The sequence below is a fragment of the Carya illinoinensis genome, chromosome 9, assembly GCF_018687715.1.
Source record: "Carya illinoinensis cultivar Pawnee chromosome 9, C.illinoinensisPawnee_v1, whole genome shotgun sequence".
In the NCBI taxonomy this organism is placed as follows: Eukaryota; Viridiplantae; Streptophyta; class Magnoliopsida; order Fagales; family Juglandaceae; genus Carya; species Carya illinoinensis.
The window spans coordinates 20,353,862-20,374,380 of NC_056760.1; the positions used below are offsets into that span (position 1 = coordinate 20,353,862).

At 35.7% G+C, this 20,519-nt stretch overlaps 1 protein-coding gene across 5 annotated transcripts; it reads left to right on the plus strand.

Moving 5' to 3' along the window:
• The first annotated feature begins 5,720 nt into the window (after positions 1–5,720).
• Positions 5,721–20,207, plus strand: LOC122277146 (primase homolog protein). Of its 5 annotated transcripts, none has more exons than XM_043087024.1 (14): positions 5,721–5,947; positions 6,829–6,965; positions 7,149–7,204; positions 7,285–7,336; positions 7,415–7,519; positions 11,265–11,345; positions 14,962–15,042; positions 15,480–15,545; positions 15,642–15,758; positions 17,356–17,403; positions 17,503–17,588; positions 19,067–19,127; positions 19,617–19,759; positions 19,861–20,207. In XM_043087024.1, the coding sequence occupies exons 1-13, from the start codon at positions 5,788–5,790 to the stop codon at positions 19,683–19,685; spliced, it is 1,119 nt and encodes a 372-aa protein (XP_042942958.1). In that variant the 5' UTR covers positions 5,721–5,787; the 3' UTR covers positions 19,686–19,759; positions 19,861–20,207. The 5 variants fall into 5 exon arrangements, with proteins under 5 accessions (XP_042942958.1, XP_042942957.1, XP_042942959.1 ...); XM_043087023.1 differs by having other exon boundaries at positions 19,864–20,207; XM_043087025.1 differs by lacking the exon at positions 17,356–17,403 and having other exon boundaries at positions 19,864–20,207.
• Positions 20,208–20,519: the final 312 nt, after the last annotated feature.

Consider the following 20,519-nt stretch of genomic DNA (forward strand, 5'->3'; position numbering starts at 1 on the left):
TTCAAAGTGCAACTTAGGAATAAGGATCCACACTCCTCAAGCATCCTTTGTACTTTTAATCAATGAAAGATCAAAAGGATGCAAGAAACCCTAACCTTGGATTCAAATCAGGAATGACAGAAAACTTAAAGAAGTACGAGTTAATACAAAACAAAAATCAAAACCCCCTAGTTAAACCCTGCCGCTCAAATGCTTCCCTTCACCTAGGTTACGAAACTACTGACTCATCAAATATGAAGCTAAACTATTAATCAAGAAAAACAACATTTCCATAACCCAAAGGAAGAGTAAACCCTAAAATTGAAAGAAGTTTTCTCGAATGGTCCTTAATAAAATGTTAGAAATGCATACTTAAGTTTCTTAAGTGGGTGATTTATTTCATCAAAAAAAGAGTTGAGCACTTAATTACGTATCAAATTTTAGTACTCGATAACAATTAATTGATGCCAATATTTTGCACACATAAGTTTATATTTACCCTTAAAATAATAATGACTTATATTGTGTTGCAGGGCATTTTTTGAAAGTAAAGGAAAAAGAAGAGTTTAAGGGTAATTTTATCTGGATGCAAGACCCAAGAGGAAATTGAGGAATTGATTTATTGGTTTTGGGGAACCCATCTAATGGGAACCAAGAAATAGCCCGCACAAATTAAAGGAGCAGGAGTAGCACGCATACAGCTCTTGCACGCAGGAGTAGGTACTAGCAATGGCATGAAGGGGTGCACTAGGACGAAATGTCCTTAAGCTGACACACAATAGAGCAGTGCTGCGAGTTGGCTAGGAGTCTAGGATGCAAGGACGAATGAAAGGGTGCTGTGCACGAGGGATATAAAAAGAAAGAAAAAAATCGCAACTGTTCTCTTCGTTTTATTTTCCCGTGGTTTTTTTTTTTTTTTTGTACTGTGGTGTGCGACTTCATTTTTTTCTCCTAGGTTTTTATTTTCATTGGCTGGGGGCAACATTCTTTCATTTCTAGTTTTCATCTTTCTTTCCTTCGACTGTTCTTTTAGTTTTCTTTTAGTTTTCTTTCTCTGTGCTACGACTTGTTTTTTGTGTTTTCTTGGTTTTTATTTCTTTTAGGTTTTCTTTCTTTCACTGTCTGCAGCATTTTGTGTGTTTCAATTTCTTAACTAGATTTTGAAAGTTATTGTTTGCATTCTATGGTTTATCCCATTTGGGTTTCTTTTGCTCTCAGATATTATGATGACTTTATTTAGACTAATTTTTGCTATTAGAAATATTATATGTAGCTAATTTTTGAAGCTTGGATTGTGGAATGAAACTTGATTTATTTTGGGTTCTAGATTAATGTAATATTTTATTGATAAATATTGATTTCACTATGTTACTAGTCGAATTCGAATTGAAAATAGATTACAGCTCTTGTTCTTTATTTATTGTTAACATAAGGCACAACAAAAACTTAAAAATTATCAAGGCTTCTCTCAAATAATTATTAATGTGTGTTTAGCTAGTAATATAGAGAATCCCTTAGAGAAATGTTGCAAAACCTGAGCATACCATTTTTTATCTTCCATCTATCAATGCTTTAATTGGATTGTTAATCAAGAAAATTATTTAGGAACCGTAACAAAAAGAGTCTCATACACAACCCAAGTATTTGTTAATTTGCCTCTTTGGTTAGAAACTTTAATTTCCTCACTGACTTAATTTTACTGAAATTAATTTCACACTTTTTTTCCAAATTCATCTTCAAGACTCTGTTTTGGCTTTGCATATATTTTTTTTCTTTTATAAAACCCTAAAAAGATTCATCATATTGCATTTCATATTATTTTTCATCTCTCATAGTCAACACATTTTTTGTTTTACAATAAGGTTTACAAATGCTTTAATAATCCACTATCCATGTGGAATATGATTGACTTATCTTTGATACAACTTAACACTTCTACACTTGAAAGCACATTTGAGACTACGTCAAGTTTTTGGTACCGTTGCCAAGAACAACTGGTGTTTATCAAAACATTTTTTTACTGCTGAGAGGACATTGGTAGAGCTGTGAAGAGGTGATATCTTACATTTTTCCCCTTTTCTATGTATTTTTCATTTTTATTTTATTTTCTGCTCTTATTTGTATGATTGGTTGGACTAGAGACCACACATCTCGATTGTTTAGGATAGAATTATTGACATCTTTTAACTCTACATCACTTTCTCTTGAATCATCATTTGACACTCCTGGCACCATGGCTAAAAATGAGCATCATAATAGGGAAATGGTAAATTAGAACAGGAGACTTAGAGAGTATCTTTAGGCTGTTAGGACTAGCACACCTCCTTACATCATTTTGTCTCTTAATGCAAATACTTTTAATTTTAAACCCGGCATAATTCTATTGCTACCACACTTTCATGGCATGGAATCTGAAAACTCCTATTTGCATATCAAAGAGTTTGAAGAAGTGTGTTTCATATTTATGGAAGAACATGCACTAAAGAGGTCATAAGATTAAAACTATTTCCATTTTCCTTAAAAGACAATGCTAGGACATGATTGAATTCTTTAAGACCAAGATCTATTGGGACTTGAAAAGAAATGCAAACAAAATTTTTAAATAAATTTTTTCCCATGCACAGGATCAACGCCTTGAAAAGACAAATTATGAATTTTTACCAAAAGGATGTGAAAATATTTTATCATTGTTGGGAATGATTCAAATACCTTTTAAATGCATGTCCTCACCATGGATATGAGAATTGGAGGATCATTAATTTTATCTATGAGAGATTGCAATAAAAAATGAGGCAATTTGTAGAAACCATGTGTAATAGAGAATTTTTCAACAAGGAACTGGAGGAAGCTTTTGAATATTTTGATTATCTAGCTAAAAATGCACAATCATAGGATACATATGATGTTCATGGTAGGTCTGAAAGTTCAAGGATAGTTTCAGGGGGTGGAAAATATAGTTTGAGGAAGTAGATGATTTAAATATTAGCTTAGCTATGATTTCTAAGAAATTAGAAACCATAGAACTAAAGAAAGTGAATGAGGTACAAGCTGTACCTCAAATTACCTTAAGCTATAATATTTGTGAGAACCAAGGGCATTCAATTAATGATTGCCCAACCATTCCAGATTTTAAAGAAGTTCTTTTGGATCAATCTAATGCTGTTGATGTGGTTGCTAAACCTTTTTTAGGTCCTAATTCCAACACCTATCATTCGAGATGGAGAAATCACCTTAATATCAGTTGGAGGGGTGAACAAGCTGCTGTACCTATGCTCAACATAGTTGGTCCTTCTCAATATGCACCCTACACAGCCCCAGGAGGTTTAGAACCATCTCAATATGCCAACCACATGGTCCCAACTCAGAAAAAGAACCTTGAAGACATTTCCGGCAGCTGTCCACCAATTTTCAGCAATTCATGCAAAGTCAAGCTACCATCAAAAATCAAAATTCACAACCAATCGTTGATATCCAAGATTCAATCACAAGGTTGACCACAACCTTGAGTGCTCAAGAGAAAGGGAAGTTCCTTGCACAATCTCAACCTAATCCACAAGGCCAAAACCAGAAATTTCAAAGTATGGCTAGAGATTCCAATGTCATGCAAGTCAAGACTATTAAACCTTGAGAAGTGGTAAGATGATTGGTATTCCAGCTCAAAGGAAATAAAAGAATGCTAATACTTCTAAACCTCCTTTTGAAAATAAGGCACAAGACTCAACATTGAATCTGAAAATGTTCTAAGGACTACACATGCACATTTTCCTCAAAGGCTAGCCCCTTTGCACAAAGACAAGCATCAACCGAACTTCTTGAGATTTTTAATCAAGTTAGGACTAATATACCCATGTTAGATACTATTCAACAGGTTCTCTTACTGAGCAGGTTAATGCCATTATCCAGACCAACACCCCTCACAAATACAAAGGCCCAAGATCCCCTACCATAGCTTGTATGATAGGGAGCTAAAAAATAGGCATTGTTAGACTTAGGTTTAAGTGTGAACTTATCACCTTATCATGTTGATGTTCAACTTAGGTTGGGTGAGTTGAAATCTACTTCAATCACATTGCAGCTGGCTGCTAGGTCTATTAAGATTTCTAAAGGTGTTGTGAAAGATGTTTTAGTTTAAGTGGACAAATTCTAATATCTAGTAGACTTTGTGGTACTTGATATGCAATTGATTACTCATTCTACCTTTCAAGTGCCTATTATCTTAGAAAGACCTTTCTTAACCACCTCTAATGCTCTCATAAATTGTACAAGTGGAGTTTTAAAGTTAATTTTTGGAAATATGACTTTGAAACTAAATATTTTCAATCTTTGCAGGCAACCACAAGAAGTTGAGGAAGTTCATGAAGTGAATTTGCTGACAAATTTCATTGATGAAAATTTGTACCTTACTTTCAATATATAGATTCTTTAGAGGAATTTGAAAAAGATTTGATAATGTTAATGACTCATCTCTTGTTTCCTCAACAGGTCAACAAGTTACACCACTATAGAGGCCAAAATTTGAGTAACTTCCGCCCTTAACAGCAACTCTCAAGCCTTCAGAGCAATAATCACCTCAAACCTCTTTTATTGGATCTGAAGCATGCTTTCTTACAACCACACATTCCCTATGGTAATTTCTTCTCACTTAACTAATGAAAAAGAAGATAAATTGCTAGATATCCTTAGGAAGCATAAAAGTCCAGTGGGTGGACAATGGCTGATATAAAAGGTATAAGTCTTTTGAAGTGTACTCATAGGATTTATTTAGAAGATGATGCAAAGCCTTTTAGAGAAATGCAAAGAAGGTTGAATTCTATAATGAAGGAAGGGGTTAAAAATGAGGTGCTGAAATTGCTTGATGTGGGTATTATTTACCCCATCTCGGATAGTAAGTGGGTAACTCCCATTCATGTAATTCCAGAAAAATCTGGGCTTTCCATTGTTAAAAATGAGCAAAATGAACTAATTCCTACTAAGATTTTTACTATTAGCTTATGTGCATAGATTATAGGAAGTTGAATGCCGCCATTAGAAAAAATCATTTTCCTTTACCCTTTCTTGATCAAGTGTTAGAAAAAGTTGCTGGATATGCTTTTTTTATTATTTCTTATATGGGTTCTCTAGTTACTATCAATTGGAAATAGTATCAAAGAATCAAGAAAATACCACATTTACTTGTGCTTTTGATACATTTGCCTTTAGGAGAACACATTTTGCCTTGTATATAAATAGTAAAATATAATACTTATGTAATATTGTGACATATTAATAATTAATTATATATAATTATTTATAGACATAATATATATTAATAATTAATTATATATAATTATTTATAGAAATAATATATATAAATAATAAAATATATATTTTTTCATTCAATCCGGTCTAGGTAAAAAAAACTTGTAAAAATTGTCGATCTGATCAGTTTATCTGGTTCAGACTAGTAGAATCTTACTCCTACTTGATATGACACAAACACAATCAACGAATGTAAATTGCCACCCCCTACCATTTCATATGAAATAGGTGGATTCTTGTATAAATATAGGAGATATCTTAATTATTATAGTGTTGAAAGTGATAATATTGACAAGCGAACTTTAAAAAAAAAAAAAAAACTACCACTACTATGAGAGATAAATTAATTAAGTTTATGCAGAGAAAATTAAAAAATAAATGTTCAAGTCAAATAATAGGGAAAAGAAATAGGCCCCAAAAGTCGTTAAAATATAAATAAGTAAATAAATCGCTCCCTAGTGCTTGTACTAGTAGAGGAAGGAGATAACAGCCGAAGTTGGAAGCGAAAAAATGGCAGTCCTTCGGCAGTGTCTTCTTTGCCGTCCACTCTACAAAATCTCCCCCTCCTGCACACGCTTGCTCAGTGCCTCCATTACTACCTCTCCCAGGAGTTTTCCCCGTTCTTGGGCTTGCTCTCTCACCCCCTCCACCAGGGCTTCCACTTCTCCAGGTACTGCTTGGCTTCAGCATGCACTTGAATGCTCTACCCAATATATACTCTATACTGCAACGCATGCCCAGTTCTTTTAATCAACTGCTTTGTTGCTTACTTTCATTTACTGGTTTTTTATTTTTATTTTTTATCCGCAGCGCGCGCGCGCACACATTATATTTGCCTCGTTTGGCTGTCAAGAAAAGAAAAAAGAAAAAGAAAATAAATATGGAATCTTATTCTTATTTTGCCTTTTGTGTTAATTTGTTTTTTATGGATGAAATAAAATCTTATTGAATGAATTAAATAGGCATAGCCACACAGGAATTATACAACTTAGAACAGCTGGTTACAAATTAAGAGCTAGAAAGTGATACAAAAAAGTCATGAAAGCTGACTCCATTGAAATCACCAGCAGATGCCCAAAGAAATGAATTGTGGAAAAAGAAACTTCTAACCTCATCCAGATAACGCTCCCTATCTTTAAAGGTCCGGCCATTTCCCTTTTGTGTTCATTTGTTTCTCGCATATATTTTCAATTAGCAAGATGTTGGCTCAGCTAAGATTCGATTATTTGAATTTTGCTCGGTAAAGTACCTACAATTTTCCTTTGGTTTTACACATGTAGCGGTGTGCTGCTCTTTCAGAAGTTACATTTTACTTTCTTTAATAACATTTGCTCAGCAACCAAACAGGGCATATAGAAAATAATTGTAAACCATATACTAACTGAGATTTTTTTTTTTCACACTGTATTCTTTAAATTATCTCAAACTTCATATTTAATTCGAAGGCAACAACTTGCCCTTTAGTGTGGTCTATATATATATATATTTAAGTTTTGGTTATTCTCAGAAGTAATGGGGAGTGAATTATCGTTTTAATTTACAACCATGTAGCTCATGTGGAGCAAAAAGGAGCTAAAACTGATGGTTCTTCCAAAGTGAGAGTGTTGACACAGAAATTGGAAGTCCTTGGCATCAACTGTGATGATTTTGTTACGCCGGGACGGTACCATCGGTTGTTTTGCCCCAAGGTTTATCCTCCCTCATACAATTTTGTTAATACCTTATTGCATAATAAATCATTTTATTCGCATACTGTACTTTTCTCTTTTGTAGGTAACCTTTGGTTGTTAGTATTCTTTTATCTTCTTTGCAATTTTATATTCTAAACTATTCCAATTTGTGTTTAAATCTCCTGTTTTTTGGTAACATAGTGCAAAGGTGGGCGGTCAATGGTTAGGAGTTTATCTCTTCATATCATCCAAGATGGGTAAGATGCTTCTTCTAGTTTGTTTTGATGCTAGTAGGTTGAGGAAGTACGCTCTATTTCTTATGTGACTGATGTTGTAGGGGTTTTGCGATGTGGAGATGTTTTCACACTGAATGTGGGTGGGCAGGCCAGGTAAAAATATTACAGGTGTCAATATTTGTAGGTTTTATGCAAAATGGAAAAACTAAGCCAATTTGTTGTTTGGTTTAGGCGTTTGCAGAGAGCAGAGCATCATACTATGGAGTTGCCAAAAAAGTCGAGTCCTTTGAACAAGTATCAGAGGAAAGTATAGGCTTAGAACCACTAGGTGCAAAGGTACTATATGGTTCTCTCTCTCTATGTATAGATTATTACAACTCTTTATCTAGTTATGTGAGCCCTTCGACATTGTTGTCAAGGGGAGGGTGCCATATAATGACTAGGTTTGCTGTTGAAGTACAATGGAGATCAGGCTTGAAATTATTGGGGAATAGTTGAACTAGTTCTGAAAAATGACGTTTCATTCCATTATATCAGCCCAGAGTTGAGAAAACTAGTTTCTGGAGTTTTCACTCTAAATGAACTGCTATTCTGAAAAATTAAACTTTAAAGCTGAAAAATTAAACTTTAAAGGCTGCCAAGCAGGATTTTATCAGCATGAACATGTCTTTGGTATGTTCAATTTCCATTACCATTGGAATATTTTTGTCCTCATCAATGGAACTCCTTTAAGTGTTGGGCTATCTTCCCTTCAAACTTAGTGTTTTACTCTTTAATCACTAACAAATGTACCAGTATCCAACCTAGGATTTATTCCTCTCCTACCATTTCCCTTCCATTTTATGAAAAAGAAGAAACACAAACACCATTACATGTAATTAATAACAATAACCTAATGGTCAATTACTTAAAAAACCATTTTTATTTTTCAAAGCATTCATCGACTATATAAGCAAATTAGTCTCTTTGAAGTAGACTTGGTTGTCTTGCTGTGTGTGCTGTATCATTCAAGCCATTGTGATTGATAGAGACTATGCTATTCATTAGCTGTTTGATTTGAGTTGACGGGCATGTATTTATGTATAATATGGTTATGTTACTGTCGGCATCAAGCAAGGTGTATCTACTCATGGTAGAAGCTTTGCCTCATGACTTTAGACCCTCTGTCCACGGTTATAGAATGAGTATAAATGCTATAGGCTGATGCAGCCACTCATTGAGATCACAAAACACATTCATTGCACTTCATTTAATCATACATTAAATGTTACCTGTGAATCTTTTTCATTTAGCTTCGATTCAATTAATGGAATGGAGTTACCATCCATCAAATTTACGATTATTCATTAAGATGGAGGAATAACTTTTAAACTTGGATAAATGGTTCACTCGTGTTTATCATAAATAATATCTTTGACACGACAAGTGTCTAAGTAAAATCTGTCCTTTTGTTATATTATGAATCTCCTATAGGCTGAGGCTGTGGTTTAGTTGTACAAATTGAAGGAAAACTTCATCACATTATATATAGAGAGACATGCTTAAAAGAGCAGTACTGGAAGAGTCAACAATTTGAGATTCTTTTCACTGCAGATACAGGGGGTCTCCATCCAAGTTGTTTCAATTTTCCAGTATAACCTTATTAAGATTTTCTTTGTTTAATCAATGATGTCTTGGTAGAATGGATTTTTTTTTTTTTAATAAGTAAAAATATATTAATATCAATAGGCATAACCAAGTACACTGGGTGTATACAAGAGAGAATATGTAGCCCATAATAGAGAGCCCCTAATGAACATCACCCAAGAGGGAGAAATTAGAAACCTATCCAATATACACCAAGCCCAATTGGGACAAAACATGCCTCCCCAAAGCAAAGCAAGTCATTGTAACAACCCCAACCCCTTCTTTCCCACACAACTAATACTCCACTCGAATGATCCTACAAGGATGGAGGAAGGCTTTATGCCCTCCGTCTAGTCCTCCCTTGACTTGTACTACCTCCCTTTGCATCGTAGTTGATTGCCCAAATAAGACGCTTTAACTCCCTGCTCTTCTTAAATCTTGATTTTGTTTCTAGCGACTGATCTGCCTCAATTGCAGTGAGTAGTGCTATGAATTGGTCGTCAAATTCTCCACATGTAATCCCCACACACTGTTGTATCTCATTAACCTTTTACAAAACCCAATCTGATGATGATACATCTATATTGTTTATTGGAGGAAGAGATAACAAGGGGACAACATCTTCCCTAGACACAACTCCCAATTGTACACCAAGACCTAAACATTCATCCTCACAAGGCACCAATGACAAACCCATATTTTCCTCTCCCTTCCCTTTCCCCCCCCCCCCCCCCCCCCCCCAACAAACCAAAAAAAAACCACCACCATCTCTCGCATTCAAATCCCGTACCTCCTCAACAGCTCCATTGGTTCTCTCCAATAGTTGGGTCATGGTCACCTTTGGAGGTTCTAGGTTGGCATCAAGTCTTGGCAGTACATCAAGTTCCTTCATTTTTGTGCAACTTTGATGGACCCTACATCTCCCTCAGACTTCAGCGTTACACCATTTTCCTTCAACTCCGACATATGATCCATAGTTTCTTCGGGGAGAACACTGACCTAGGGTGTACCACCGACTATTAGCCTTTCCTGTGTCACCTATGGTGAAGAGCATTCCATTACAGATGTCTCTACGCTAATACCCAACGTAGAACCCACTTCGAATGGCCTGGTTTTCCTTTTGACCTGCCACACACTCCTGGATCTAGTTATAGCAACTGCCGAAACTGATTTTCAGTTTTCCTTTTTCTGATTTTAAAGGATTCTGGCCTATCTTGGGCTTGTTTCTTACAAACCTGTTGCCTCCAGCTGAAAGCAAATCTATTTTCATAGACAAGAAAGCGATCGCTGCCTCAACTTGATAAGCTGAGTTTCCATCTCCTTTAATGTATTGTGCATCTCTTTTTCAGCCATACTACCATTACTCCTCTTTTTCAGAGGAGTCGTACTCCTTCTGTTGGGTTTGAGCTTATGTGATCTGCACACCACTTTCACAGTTCTCCTTCTTGCCCCTGGTATCAAATTGAGTCACCGAAGCATGACCCATCTTTAGAGCTGCCGCATATGATCACCTCGCCTCCAGCTGGATTTTATTATGCATAGTCATGGCTTGGTAGAAAGAGTATATTGTGAACTTCCCTGTTTTAGAGGGTCACCAAAAAATCTTGTCTTCAACTCCCCCATCATACGGGTATAGAATAACAATAACCAGAACAACAATTGTAATAATGATAATAATAACAAGAATATAATGTGTTATAAAGTCTATTGGCTTAGTGCCAAGGAATTGAGATTAAATCCTACCTTTACCTGGGATAGGATGCTTAAAGGGATGGAAAGGGCTGCTTCTGACTTTGTGCACTTAGGCCCCATTCTTGATTTGGTTATATGGAAATTCATGTGATGTCTTATTGTTATATCTTAAGAAGTAGTGCCTATATTGTCCTTCTTTTATTGCCCTTATTCCTTTCGTAAGGGGTTGAGACTACTAGAGGAAAAAGTGTGCATTTAACCTATATTCCTGACATGGATGGTTTAGTTATTCGACCTGATATTTTTCCCTTGTGCTTTCCATTCAAAGCCTTATAGAATCTCCTCCTTAACAATTGACTGGCATGATTGAATGAGATGCCTTTCCCACTTTTTGTTGTCCATCATGGAAGCATAAAATGGCTCTGAGTTGTCGCCTTCTTCTATGCTGACAATTCTACAAAAGCATGCCTCCAATGAATTAGGAGAGAAAACAAAAAGGAATGTGTGTGATTACTTGCAACAAACTTAGCTAACAATTTTTTTTATGGGATCCACATGTTAAATGATTTTCTGTGTGCATTGAGATAAAAGCCATGTATATAGGAGGGCTTTGAGAACTTGAATAATGGTCCTCGTGATATCCCCTTCCTGGTCCTTTTTTCTGATTACTCTCTCTCTCTCTCTCTCTCCCTCTCCTGTAATTCCTTTAATGCAATTGCCGATGCCTAATTTACTGATATCAATTTCTTATTCTTTGTCCCAGCTGATTGCATATTTTGGCGAGCGGATGATATCTGAGAAGACATTGCAAAGAAATGCTGTTATGCAAATGTCTAGTGATAAGGTACCTAATGTATAAATATTAAACCTTAACATCTACATCTATGTGGATGATCATAGGGTAGGAACTATGTTACATTAAAGTCCTAAGTTAGATGCGATTCCCCATGTCACTAACGACATAATCAAATATTACTTGTTCTAAAATTTTGTTGACTATAGCTTTGACTTTAGTGTATTTGAATTTTAAAAATTATTATTTTATTATGGAACTATAAAATGGTTGTGTCCATACCAGTTCTCAAAAGATATATTTATGGGTGGCAAATAGGTTGATTTGACCAAGTTAAGACAGTTATGATTTGTCTCCATGCGTAATTACTCATGTGCCCATTTATGAGTTATCTAATTAAATGTTTAGAATATATCTTTCAAAGCTAAGTCTATTTGGGATGGGGTTTTGGAAAAATTTGAGCGTAGGTTGGCTGGTTGGAAAATGTTATATTTATCCAAAGGGGGGCGGCTCACTCTTAATAAGAGCACTTTCTCAAATCTTCCCACATACTATTTCTCTCTATTCCCTCTTCCTGCTAGCATTGCATGTAGAATGGAAAAACTTCAACGTGACTTTTTATGGAGTGGAATAGGAGAGGAGTTTAAGTTTCATTTAGTGGGCTGGGATAAGGTGTGCAATTCCTTGAGAGATGGCAGACTGGGGGTTAGGAATGTGAGGATTCTTAATAGGTCCTTACTAGGAAAATGGCTTTGGCGATATAACAATGAGAGTGGAGCTTTATGGAAAGGGGTGATGGATTTGAAATATGGTCGTGAAATGGGTAGTTGGTGTTCAAAAGAGGGAGGGGGGTCCTATGGAGTGGGGTTGTGGAAGTTCATACAGAAAGGATGGGATTCTTTTGCTAGTAATACTCGATTGAGCTTGGGGGGATGGAAGAAGGATACGCTTTTGGAAGGATTGTTGGGTGGGTGACACAGTGTTGCTGGAGGCTTATCCCGCTATTTACAGTATTGCAAGGGATCCAGATGCCATGGTGGCTGATTTGAGGGTAACTATACAAGGTTCACAAGAGTGGAATATTATCCTAAATCGGGAGGTACACGACTAGGAAGTGAACATGCTGGTGGATTTTTTTAACTTGCTGTATAACATTCCTGTTGCTGCCACAACTGAAGATGTGATGATTTGGAGACCTTCTAGGAAAGGAAAATTCACAGTACGCTCGTTTTATAACTCTATTACTGGGCAACAAGGACATTCTTTCCCTTGGAAGAACATTTGGAGGACTAAAGCACCAACAAAGGCTGCCTTTTTTGTGTGGACAGCAGCCTTAGGCAAGATACTGACTAATAATCTGAGGAGAAGGGGCCTTGTTATCACGGACTGGTGTTGTATGTGTCAGAAGAGTGGGGAAACGGTGGATCATCTACTTTTACACTGTGAGTTTGCTAGAGACATGTGGAACTACATTTTCAGCAAGATGGAAATAGCATGGGTGATGCTAGGCCGGGTGGTTGATCTTCTGGCATGCTGGAGAGGTATTACTGGGACACCACAGATTGCAGCTGTTTGGAAAATGGCCCCTATTTGTATTCTTTGGTGTAATTGGAGTGAACGTAACGAGAGACTTTTTGAAGACCATGAACGTTCCTTGGAAGAGTTTAGGAGTTTCTTTTGGAAGACTCTGTTTATGTGGGCTATTGGGTTGGATTTAAATGGGTTTAGTTTTCATGATTTTCTTGTAACTGTTACTAGTTCTTAAAAAGGTGTATGCTTTTGTATACCTCTAGTGTACTTGGGCTATGCCTATCCTTTTATCAATGAAATATCATATTACTTATCAAAAAAAAAAAAATGTGGTTAAAAGCTGAAGGGTTTGTGGATTTGTTTAGACAATGGTGGAGTTCATATCAGCTACAAGGTACTCCGAGTTTTACCTTGGCAGGTAATTTGAAATCTTTGAAGGACTTAAAGTCTTGGAATGAATAGGTTTTTGGCAATGTGGAATTTCAAAAGAAACCTTATTACAAGAATTACAAGGTATGGAGGGTGTAGAAGTCGAGAACACTCGCAAAAGCCCAGTCACCTTAGAATGAGATAGGGTGATTCTAATGGAGGAGATTTCTTGGATGCAAAAGTCAAAGGCACTGTGGCTGAGGGAGGGGTACAAATGCACGAAGTTTTTTGACCGGGTAGCCAACTCACACAGGAGGAACAATGCCATCGAGACCCTGACCATAGACGGCTTTGCTTCATCAGACCAATCAGTGATCAAGGACCACATAGCTGGACATTTTGAAGAGCTACTTTCGGAACCTTTCGATTGGAGACCTAGATTAGATGGTCTTGATTTTGAGGCAATTGATCGGACAAGTATGGTTTGTCTTGAGAGACCTTTTGAAGAGACCTTTTAAATGCTACATTCATTGCTCTTTTCCCCAAAATGCTACAGTGGAATGTCAGTTTCATTAGGGAGGCACATGATTAGGAGGTTGGTGTCCTTGTTGAGTTCTTTAACTTGTTATACACCATTGGAGTTATTATAGGGGTGGACAAGTTGGTTTGGTCGCCTTCCAGCAAAGGAAAATTTTCTGTTCGCTCTTTCTTTGAGATTCTCACTACCCAAACTAGTAATCACTTTCCTTGGAAAAGCATTTGGAGGAGTAAAGCACCTCCTAAGGCTGCTTTTTCTGTTTGGACTGTATCCTTAGGGAAGATTTTGACCATTGATAATCTAAGAAACATGGGCTTATCCTTGTGGATTAGTATTGTATGTGCAGAAATAGCGGCGAAACAGTGGATCATTTACTTCTTCTACATTGTGAGCTTGTAAGAGCCATATGAAATTATTTTTTCAGCAAAATGGGATTAGCATGGGTTATACTGAGGAGGGTGGTTGACCAACTAGCTGGTTGGAGAGGAATCACAGGGATACCATAGATTGTAGCTGTGTGGAAGATGGCTACCGGTTGCCTATTTTGGTGTATTTGGAGTGAAAGGAATGACTAAAATTTTAAGGATCAAGGCTGTTCTTTGGAAGAGTTTTTAGAGTTTTATCTGGAAGACAATTTATGTGGACAATTGTTATAGACTTTAATGGTCTCAACTTTCATGATTTCCTTGTAACCTTTGCTAGTTCCTAACTAGGTGTAGTAACATATATGCTTCCTATGTACTTGGGCTATGCCTATTTCTATATCAATAAAGTATCTTATTAATTATAAAAAAAATGTTTAGAATCCATATCCAACAATCCATTTAGTTAAGGAGGATTATAACTGCTCAGCAACACGCACATGGCATTGGGGTAGTGATGAGTCATGAGCTTTTTATCTTTGATTACATAATTTGACTCATCTAAACCTCAATTGCACAGATCTGATTAATTAAGTAGGAACGACCTTATTTGTGTTCTCAATCACATGAAAATAGCAAAAAGCCTTGCCTATCAAAAAACAAATAGTGAAAAGCTTTTCTGTTCTCCCCCCCCCCCCCCCCCCCAAAAAAAACATTCTTTGCTTTATCATTTCATCATATGGAATAATCCATCTTAAATTCTCAACTACTCTTCTCTGTGTGTGCATGTGTTGTTGCTTTAATTCTCAGTAACTTGAACCGTGAGAAGTTTATGGTTTCTAATAACTGCAGAAGTTTTTATATGCAGAATGTCATTGCTTTTACTTACAGACAAAATGGGCTGCTTGTTGGTTGCAAATACCGGACTGTGGGGAAAAGATTTTGGCAGGTAATGTGCTGAGACTTAGCTTGGAGTTTTATATTAGTTGATATCGAAGATAGAGATGAATTGTTGTCCAAATCATTAATTTGTAGTATTTTCCTGGTAAGCGTCAAACTTCTTCAGTGCAGTGCAGAAATTATGTATGCTCAAATTCCTCATGATTTGGGTGAGCTTGTTTTGTGGGTTTTTATTTTATTTTTTTTGGGGGGTGGGGGTGGGGGGGGGGGGGGTTTACTTGAACATGTAGCTTCATACCTACAAGGAAATGATGTGTCTTGATAATTGATTGATTCTTTTTGTTAACTCTGTATTTACTTGACCTTTTATAATTTTATTGAACCAGGATAATGAACTCGAATGTAAATGATTGAGTTCTATTTCATCTGCTGTTATGCACTTATTTATCTTAGTTCGGCGTGACTTTATATTTCACTGATTTACAGGAGAAGGATACAGAGAAGAGGTTGTATGGACTTGATGATATAAATGATGTGCCTGAAATAATCATTGTAGTACCTCTATCACCTCTTTGGGCTGCTTTTCTACTTTTTTCAAATCTTTCACACACTATATCCTGGTTTTATTGCATGTGATGTTGAGTGCAGGTTGAAGGTGAAATAGATAAGCTTTCACTGGAGGAAGCTGGCTTCCGCAATTGTGTTAGTGTTCCTGGTGGTGCGCCTGGAAAGGTTTCAACTAAAGAATTACCATCTTCTGAAAAGGTATGCACTGATATGAACTTCTTTGGAGCCTGTTTGACCTTTGTGAAGATGGTCCTTATAAGTAGTTCTACAGAAGCTTCAAATCGATTGGTCCTTTTGGGTTATAGAGCAGATGTGGCTTGCTTTCTTTGAGTCATTACAATAATGTTTACCTAGCCTTCATAAGCATTAATTTTTTTTTTTTTTTTTTAATTTGGGATTACCCAAAAAATTCATTTTCTAATGGGATGCATAACTGGAATAGAAGTGGATGGGTGTGAAGTTTTGGGATCAAGTCCCATTGTGCGTCTATAACTTATGATAAAAAAAAAAAAAAAAACTTCCTCATATAGAGAAATGGATTTGGGGTCACCAGAATGATAAAGAAGTCTTGTGGAGAGTAGTAGACTCCAAAGGGGTGCTTGTAGGGTGGGTTGAGTTCTAATGAAGTCCAAGGGTCTCATGGGTTGGATTTGTGGAATAACATAACGAAAATTTAGGAGTGGTTTTCTAATCATCTCAAATTTTAGTTGGGAGACCGATCAAGGTCAAATTCTTGCATGATTTGTGGTGTGGAGATGGGCTCCTTAAAGAAGTTTTCCCAAATATGTATGGTGTTGTTCATGCTAAGAATGCTTCTTTGGCAGACAATTTGGAGATTTAGTAATTCTCCTAAGCGAAATATGAGCTTCGTTAGAGCAGTTCAAGATTTGGAGGTGGATGCCTCAGTGGAATATTAGCTTCGTTTGTTGTATACCACTAGATTCATAGATGTTCAATGTTTCTTTCTTTCTAAAGTATTCTCATAACAATTCATTTTCCCCGGAAGAGTACTTGGTGGGCTAAGGATCCATTGAGGGCTCTGCATTTTTGCTTGGATAGCCACTCTAGTAAGATACTCACAATGAATAATTTAAGGTAAAGACATATTGTTGTGATTGATTTGTTGTACATGTGTAAGTGGAGTAGTGAGTTTGTTGATCATCTTTTACTCCATTGCGAGATTTCCTGTGCATTGTGGATTGACTTCTTCAATTGAGTTCGTTTGGCTAAGGCTGTGCCAAGAAGAGTTTTAAACTTATTTTATTCCTTCTCCAAGGATAGGTGACAGTCTGCAAAATGCAGTAGTATGGAAGAAGGTTTCCTATATGCGTTGTATTTGGAAGAAAAGGGATGGAAGAATGTTGAGAACTGTAATGGATGCCAGAGGAGCTCAAGACATTCTATATCAATACTCTTTTCCTTCAGACAGCCTCAATAGATTTTAATGGGCTAAACGTCCATGGGTTTCTTGTTTATTTTTTTGTCATTCTAGATAGGTGTCACCCTTATATGCATCCTATGTATTTGGTTATGCTTAAGTGGGAGGCCATGGTGGTGGGTTTCTTTGCTAGTCTCCCCGGGGGTTTAGGTTCTATGGGTGAGTCTTAAGGGCTTTGTCGTGGGGTGGTTCCCCTGTCATAAAATTGCTTTTCTTCGTTTACTCATATAAAAAAATCTTGCTTTTCTTGCCATATTGATGGCATCTTTTGTCTGAAAACTTTGTATCTATTTCTTATTTATTTGGTAATTTATTTATTTTTATTTTTGTGCACACACACGGCACATGTGAAGTTAGGACACTGCCTATCAGTATCTCTGGAACTGCAAAGAGTACTTGGATAAGGTATGTATTTTAATGCGTCTTTAAAATAGTGTCATTCAGATATGAAGGTTTTGATCAGGTTTTCTTCCTTGTTTTTTCCTTTTTTTTTTCACCTAATAGGTTTCTCGCATTATCCTGGCAACTGATGGCGACACATCAGGCCAAGCTTTGGCTGAAGAGCTAGCACGCCGCCTTGGAAAAGACAGGTTACATTATGTGAAGCAATTACATCGGGTCTGGCTTGCCTCCTGTGCAAAAAGAACAGGAAATCTCCTGTTAAAGAATTAATGGGCATGATTTGCTACCAATAAGCAATCATAGTCCCCCAAATTCTTTCCTATTTTCTTCTTTCTCAATGTGTGCATTTGGCAATTTGCATTCATTTCGGTCAAACCAAAATCTTCCATTAAAAACAAGAAAAAAAAAAAGAAAAAGAAAAAAAACTTCCATATTGTCATTTAATAACTGTCATATAGGAAGTGCCCAACATATTTCATCCCCTCTAATTTTAAAAATGATATTTGCAATATTAATTTTGGGATGTGTAAATCTTGCATTTTCTTTTAAAAAAAAAAAGATAAATTTGAGATTTATTTAAAAAATTATAGATTTAATTTTAAAACTCGTTTTTTTAAAAAAATATGTGAAATTTATACACTTTAAAATATACCTAGCATTACTCATATAAATATTTTGTCAAAATCTTCTTAAAAATAAGTTTAAAGATACCAATCAGAATGCACTTGCATTTGTTAGGTTATTTATTACGTGCTGGTATATAATATATTATTTATTATAAATATTATAAAATCAAAAGATATAAATATATTTGATACAAACTATTATATTTAATGAATAAATATTTAGAAGGAATGAAATGTGTTGGACATGTAAGAGATGAAAGTTATTAAGTAGCTGGGTTACTAACAAACAATCATGACCATTAATTCTTTAACAGGAGATGTCCTGTTCTTTTGGCACAGGATGCAAGCCAAACCCACATTGTCTATGAGAAATTCTACAGTCTAGTTGAAAAAGCAATTATCCTCTTTGAGAAATTCTACAGTCTAGTTGAGGAAGTCAGAATTCCGCATCGTGCTCCATTCATAGCTTTGCAAGTCCAACTTAAAAATGATGGAATGCATCTAAAATGTCTTAGCAGCAGGGTAATCGGACCAACCAATTCATGTTGACTCTTACTTTATAGTTTTAGACAGAAAATTTTGCTAGGGCAAGCCAAGTGTTAGACAATCAAAGTGGGTAGCTGATATCATGACCTTGATGAATTACTACATAAAAGAATGAATTTAGTTGGCCTGCCTTGATAGATTTTTTATGGTTTTACACAATTTGAATTAGGCCTAGCAATTCTCTTGTTGAAGATTTTAGATGGGTTGGTTGTACGCAATTTGCATATCATTATTGAGGAAAACTTTTCCAAACTCCCAAACAAAATACAAAAAAAAATTCAACTTTTTCAAATCCCGAAACAAAAATAATTTTAAAAAAATTATATTCTAATAATATTTTATTCAATTTTCAACTTTCATCTCATCTCATATGTATAACCAAACGAGGACTTGTGACTTATATGTGCTTACTTTTTAGTTTCTTCAAATTAAAGGTTGCGTAGATATCCTACTATGGAATAATATGATTCTTTATTTTAATTTTGTGGGTGCAGATGTTGGCAAGTACGCTGGCCAAAGAAAGATGATCACAGTTGTTTTAAAGATGCTAATGAGGTCTGATGCTAATGAGCTTCTTCGGTTTTGTTGAATATAAAATTTGGGCATAACATTGTATGAACTTTTGTCTAGACAATTTTCACTTATGTTCGAGAACTCATACTTAATTCTGATCTTAAACGGTTAAGATAGTTGTGAAAATCATGATTTGGTGCTTGTCTTGTTATCAGGGTTAGGGTCTCACCTCCTTTTGCATTGTCTTTAATAAACCTTATTACATAACAAAATAGGTCTGATAAATATATATTACAATAAAAAAGAAAAGAACATTTATCTTCCCTCGTTGTGCATCTGCCTGGGAGATTGTTTATTAATGGGGTTTGTTGCTGCACCTGGAGAAAAGTTCTTTCCAAAGTCCATTACACCTTGTAATATTGCTTATCTAGCTTTCATTGTCTGTAAGGCTTTTTTTGTAGGGTCTGTCTTTTTTTATTTTTTTTGGTATAATACCATGCAAGCATCGTGATGTTTGATCTGATGCCATAGGTTCTGAAGCATATGGGACCAGATGCTCTGAAGAAGGTAATTGAAGATGCAGAGTTATATGAGCCATAGATTGCAAACAATGGAATATAGAGTCATAGCTCATACAAAGTACATAATTGATAGAATACAAGCTTCTTCACCATGTAAGTGTATGATAAGGCTATCAAGATTATTTTTGAATTTAAGTTTTGGTGCTTGTTATATAGGTAGGGATTATTGCAATTTTTTTTTTTTTTTTGGGAAGCAGATGTGAAGTGTGTAATGACAAGAACTCAATATGGACGTTACACTATTCAACTTATCATGATGAAGAAAATGTACAAGATACTAGCCATCTGTTCAACTAATCATGGGAGGTAATTGATCACTGCTAAATTCAGACGTGGAAGATTCTTTTGCAGATTTGTTCAGAAGAGAACAACTTGGTTTACTTGCAGTGATTCATCTCTTTATTCTAATTGTTAATGAAACTCTGAACCCTGTAAGCATTGATCTCAATTCTGCTCTTTTATCTTTCAAATTACGTACGGTACTGATGTATTATTTCATTTTTACTTATGAAAAGAAAGATAAGTATATTAGATGGAGAAATATTAGACGGTTTCATATCTTTGTTTTTAACCATATAGATGGTATAGTATTTTATTTGTATGATCTATGTACTCCATAAGCACGCACGGTAAGGAGCTTAAAAATAATAAAACAAGCTCTTACGTACCACAAATATATAGTAAATTCACTTCTCAATTGAAGCTCTTTCGATGCCCAAACGAGGCGGAGAAACTGTTATTAAATTAATTGTGACTAATATGAGAAGAGCAGTAAAACTCGAATGAGGAGGAATAGGGCTACAAACAAATCATGTTGAGCCGAATTCAAATGAGGGTACTCAAGTTCGATTAG